Source organism: Pinus tabuliformis, chromosome 3_1 (assembly GCF_031772625.1).
Source record: "Pinus tabuliformis cultivar Carrire ecotype Pingquan chromosome 3_1, CPIR1, whole genome shotgun sequence".
NCBI classification, from domain to species: Eukaryota; Viridiplantae; Streptophyta; class Pinopsida; order Pinales; family Pinaceae; genus Pinus; species Pinus tabuliformis.
Window position 1 is genome coordinate 209,102,116 of NC_142301.1, and position 6,316 is coordinate 209,108,431.

Consider the following 6,316-nt stretch of genomic DNA (forward strand, 5'->3'; position numbering starts at 1 on the left):
TAGCGCCCTCACTCAACTTACAGGATTAACAGTCTTGCAGCTTTGATACCATGTCAAGAGTTGCACAAGGAAGACATGAAATGAAAAACCAACACAAGAGGAGCTCACAGGTGCAGATCACCAGGAGCTCCTACAAGCAAAACCCCACACAGGATTCACATTAATCTCCAATAATAAATAGATACAATTTGTTAGGGACATCAAATCATGTCCCTGAATAACAAGAATTGAATGACTACGAAAAGTAGAATGCACAACTACGTAACAACAATAACCTATTCTCCATTAATTCTAACAGATTCCATAACATGATGCAAGCCTCTGGTTCATGTGCGAATTCTCACAATGATGCATTGCTCATGGCCTATACATGGGATCCCAGAGTGAAGGGCCTTCTCTTTCATCAGACTGCAATGGCAAATATCAAGCTTTCAAAGATTTCAGAGTTCATTAAGGATGTGAAATGACTTTGACGCTTCGATATGTTGAATTTTCACCATGTGTGCATGCCATCTATGAGTTTGACCAGCCCATCGATGTTTCTCACGCCAAGCAAGCCATCTGGGATATCCTGTTGCCTCAGAACCCCCGATTCTCTTGCATCATGGTATCATATACTCAATTCTTTCCTACTTTGTATATTCATGGAGGATCTGTGAATGCACTGGCATAACTGTTCTGGTTTTACTATATTGAACTAACCAGGAGTTGTTTTCTGTGGTCGCAGACAAAAGATGACAAAGGAGTTGCAGAGTGGAAGAAAGTGGAAGTGGATGTGAATGATCATGTTTTTGTTCCCAACTTTCCTTTTGGACTTGAAGACTACAATGAATATGTGAATGACTATATTTCCGATATGCATCTTAGGCGGCTTCCTCCTTCTCGTCCTCTGTGGGAGTTTCATTTTCTCAACTACAAGACCAGCACGACATCAATGACAATGATTCTTAACTTGCATCATGCTCTAGGAGATGGAGCTTCTCTCATGTCTTTATTGCTTTCCTGCTCTACCAGGGTTGATAATCGCAGTGATCCCACTTCTGAATGTGCGCAACTCTTCCCAGAATCTCAGAAATCCCAAATCCATGGGTTCACCATTCATAATGTATGCCAGCGGGTTTTCACGGTTATGCTTATAATGTGGTACACACTGCTCGATTTGATCAACAATTTATTAAGAGTGAAATGGATGGACGACAGTCAGTTGCCAATTCGGGGAGGTCCTGGAGTGGAGTGGAGTGGATGCCTAAATTCATGTCTTCTTCCACTTTCACAATGGAAGACATTCAACACATCAAAAATTCTATTGGAGGGGTAATTTGTCAGTCTACTATTAATTTTGGAACCTTTTTACAATTAGGATTTGGCTTTGTTGAACCCTGCTGCATTGTTTTATAGACCATGAATGATGTGATAATGGGCATCATATTTTATGGACTTCAACGCTACCTGTGGATTACTCTCGGTCGCCCCAAACCCTTAATCTCTTTTTCTTTCTTTTTCTCATTTATGTATTTCCACTGCCTAATTCCTAATAGTTGATATTTTGAATGTAGATGAGAAAATTGTTGGGGCAGTAGAAAACTTGAGATTAACTATGTTGGTCTTGATGAACACTAGAGCCAAGCCCTACCCCAAGGTATGATTTAGTAAAGCTTTGGTTGTCGTCGCAGTTTGAAAGGCATTTTGTTTTTTTGTATCCAGTCAAATGAATGTTGGTAACACATGGAAATGCGTTGGATTTGAACCAGATGGTTAAACCCAATAGTAAAGCGCCTTGGGGAAACAAATTTGGGTTTTTACATGTTGGAATATCGATGGAGAAGTTGGATAATCCTCTGGACATTCTTCATAACGTAAAAGAAAATCTAGATAGAAAGAAAATGTCATTGGCAGTCTTCATAATGGGCAAAGCTCTGGGCTATGTAACAAAAGTGAAAGGACCTCACGTACATACATCAATTATTACTATATTATTGTTGGCATATGTGGGAGAGATTATAGAAGAAAACCTGAAAATGAGGTGCTTATTATGATATGAAATGTTGTTGTTGTAATAGGCATCAACTAAATGCATGTACAAAACCCTTACAAACACCACGCTTAACGTGACAAATATGGTCAGGCCAGGAGAACAGATATCCCTCACTGGAAATATGGTTAAAACTTTATATTTCTCGCTATCTGGTGTGCCCCAGGTTCAATGTAGCCCTTTCTTTTGTTTTATCTGGAAATTAATGTATCATAAATATGTGATTTTCCTTTATCCATTCGATTTGAACATGGCAGACACTTCTTGTGACGAGTACAAGCTACATGGGTAAGTTGAGGGTGTAGATCATAGCTGCAAAAGGATATGTAGATGCAGGCCTGCTCTCCCAGTGCTTCATTCATTTCTTTCGTGAGATGAAGGAAGTTGTTGGGATCTAAAAATTATCCTTCAGTTTGTATTGGTATTTTTTTATTTGAAGAATGGGATGGCACAATGAGCTGAAAATGATAACCTACAACTCTACGTTGGAGGAAGTGTTCTCTTGATCTCTTACATACCAACTGCTACATATAATAATATTTCTTGTTCATTACATTAATTCAAAATTGTTCACAGTTACTCTCAACCCCGAGCAATACACTACTTTAAATTTGTTCCCATACTCCAATTTAATAATTGTGCAATGAGGTGTGTCTCTATATAGATATATCTATAATTTCATGTGAATGGTGAAATTATCATAGGGATTCCATAAACTTTCATTGAAATAGTATTAATATATTTAATTTCACTTAAAGTTAAATTGGTCATAATTTCATATGAATGTTAAATTGGTAATTGAAGAATTGAGGAAACAACTAAAGTCACTTATACCTTAATGAATCCATATGCAAAACCCATATTAATATCAATGTCATGTCATTATTTCCATTATGGTGGGACTTTTCATGACTTAAGTCAATTACTTTATTTTATTTATGATTAATTAGAATAATTACCATATTTCAACATTTTCTCTTAAGTATAATTGCTAATAATTTTAACACTAATTATTGTAGCTTTAATGTTTATGTGGCTTTATAATAAGATAATGATTTGTTAGTTTAAATTTCTTCAGTAAACTTATAATACTTGATATCAATTTCAATTTGATCATCTGCACTTGCATCTACAAAATGGGATCAACCATGTTCATGCTTTGCATTTCTTACGAAGTTAAAAAATTGTTAGCAATGTTGAGGACAAACAACTATTGTCTCTATGTCTTGTTTATCTTCTTTTGTTACAATAATTACTTCATCAACGACTATAATGTTGTGATTCAGGTGGTTGATACTAATGGGTGTTGTTCCCCTTTTAGTTTTATGCTATCTCCAGAATATCCCGATTTTCATTGGACCTAATTGCTACCACAATTTTTCGAACAATGCTCTCATCCAAACCTTATTGAATGAGAGACACTGCTATTGCATTGGTTTCTTTGACTTACTCTTAACCATCTCATGGGTTTTAAATATACCTTTCAACTAATAAAAAATAACAAAAAAATATGTTCTGCATTCTAATATTATGGAGTCATTTACAACATATAAAGTGATATATGTGTTACTATGATGATACTGTGAATTAATAGGGCTCTCGATCATCAGAGTAGGTACATTTATGGTATAATAGATGGATAACAAAGATCCAAATATCCTGAAATAAAAAGAGAAAGCATCTTGTTGAGAAGTAAATAAAAAAATTAAACAAATTAATTAGATTAATTGGTTGATTTGTACGAAGTTTACTTTTCATGAATTTCAAATTTAATGGGAAAAATTGAAGGTGGGACTTAGTTGTGAAGTTTACAATGTTTCAAAAGACATTCATAATGAACTAAGTTTTATAAATATACAAAATTATATTGACAACATTCAACACATTTGGATTTTTTTTTCAAATATACCTTTGTGACATCTCTAATGAAGTCTTCATTACAGGAGAATTTATGCACTCTATTGCCTGTGTTTGGATAAACTAACTGTGTGCAATTTGATTTTGTTGAGCACTTGTTTGAACAATCACCTTCAATCCACCATCCAAGCTGAATCATTCACAAATCGACGATCATGCCCAAAGAGATGATATTGGTTGCACAAAAGGAACCACGAAGAAATTAGAGGTGACATATGCATCCTTTGAACCAGGTTGCAAAGGTTCAGAAGATATTGATCATAATAATTCTCAAGTGGAAAAAGACACCTCAGAAAATGTCGAAAGATGCGTGGAAGGAGAGACAGTTCCAAAGCCAAAGGATGATTTTCAAAGAATTGTTGACAGTTGTGATGTTGAAAAGTTAGAGATCTCGAATTTATCTGATACTTCCCACAAGTAGGAGATCCTGAATGTGATGGAAAATGTCAAACAACATGAAATCTCATATCTGACCAAGAGCACTCAACTAAAATTGAGAGAAGAAGAGAACCCAGTGGATTTTCATAATCAACTTAAGGATAATTTCTATCTAGTTGAAGAAAATGCTGAAGGAGAAGTGCCATCTATTTTAACACCATTAGAAAACCAAAAGAACATGGATGCCATACCAATACATACAACTTTAGTTAGTAACACAACATAGCGATAGACATATTACTATGTAAATTAAGTAATGAATACAATATATATAAAATTATATGAATTGATTAAGAGATAAACATGCTATGTAAATTAAGTAAAGTAATGAATAGAATATATATAAAATTAATTTTTCATATAGATTAACAAGTTTTATATTTCCATTTGAAAAATTGTAAGTTTAAATTAGAAATGTGTAGAATGTGTATATTTGTAAATTTTAATAATTGAATTTATTATCAAATTAGAATTAGAAATGGGAAGAATATGTATATTTTTAAATTTTAGTGAGTAAATCTATTGTCAATTTTATAACTATAAGTATATATCCATCTCTAAATACATGTTATATAGTTGGCACATAGACATAGTAATATTAATTATTAGTTAGTATTTTCTTATATAAATAAATCGTTGAAAAGGATACATGTGCACATTATTGAAGTCAATAAATATAGACTCATGAAATGTGTGCATAGAAGCTAGAACTTAAAGGCACTGCCCCTTGAACCCACCTATCAACCATGGTAGGAGGATGCCAAGGGAATTACATAGTCCGATGCGAAGGGATTGGTTTAGCGCAATTAATAAATAATACTCACATCTTTTTCAATACTATTAAATCAATTTTAAACCTTAGTAAATGTTAATTATCATCAACATCAATAATATATGTAGATTAATAAAATTCTAATTCTAATTTTAATTCTAATTCTAATTTAAGCAAATAAAAACATATATTAAATATTTGATAGTAACTAAAAAAATAAAAATAAAAACTAAAACCACTTTGCTTTTGTGTTACATTTTTTTTTCTAATCATTCCCTTTGATTAAAATCAAAGTAAGGAAATGATTAAAAGAGAAGCTACATTATTTCCCAACCATTCCTTTTTTTTTTGCATCCAGTCTCTTTTTATATAGTTTTTCACTTTAAATTAAAATTAAAATTAATTATATATAAAAGAGATGGGAAGTAAATTGAAAGGATAAAATATTCAAAAGGTTAATTTCAATTTCTTAAAATTTTATCATTTTAAGGAATTAAGAAATGAAACAGAAATAAGTGAAATGTTTCTAATTAAAACAAGGATACAAGGATGTTCAAGTGAGTTACAAAGTGATATCAAAGTGTCATTAAATCAATTTAAGAAAATTTAAATAGGGTTATGTTTGAAATAGGGTGGATAATTTATCAATGGAAAATTTAAATGTTAGCTAAATCTCGGTGAATATTTTCGTGACTCTTTCTGATTTGGGTCAATTTATAAACCCCCCAAACCGCTTAGAATGTGGTTATGAATAGATGAAACCACAACTTTGGGGTAGTGGAATTGTAGTTTTGAAATTCTAATGAAAGATAAGTTTGAAAACATACCTAAAATTGCAAAAAACCACCATTTGGATAACACTATGAGATTAACAACAATTATGCGTATGAAATACACAACAACTTGCAAATTTGATATCTCAGAAATTCATAACTCAATTCAAGGTATAAGCATTTCAAAACATTTTGCTGATATCTCTATCAATCAAATAACATATCTCTTTAACCTTGTCATTTTAAGTCATATGTCCCAAAACGCTTGAATATGAGTTAATAAAACACAACCCCCCCATTTTTCACTTAAATTTCATTATGGGGACCCTTTTAATTGATTGATTTCTATTATTACTATTTTATTTTGATAGTATGGATTGCTTA

General features: G+C 32.4%; 1 protein-coding gene across 1 annotated transcript; it reads left to right on the forward strand.

Moving 5' to 3' along the window:
• Nucleotides 1–463: 463 nt before the first annotated feature.
• Nucleotides 464–2,337, forward strand: LOC149186527 (wax ester synthase/diacylglycerol acyltransferase 2-like). The gene is made up of 7 exons (XM_089409377.1): nt 464–607; nt 728–1,105; nt 1,201–1,321; nt 1,557–1,639; nt 1,752–1,949; nt 2,061–2,198; nt 2,290–2,337. The coding sequence occupies exons 1-7, from the start codon at nt 464–466 to the stop codon at nt 2,335–2,337; spliced, it is 1,110 nt and encodes a 369-aa protein (XP_089265503.1).
• Nucleotides 2,338–6,316: the final 3,979 nt, after the last annotated feature.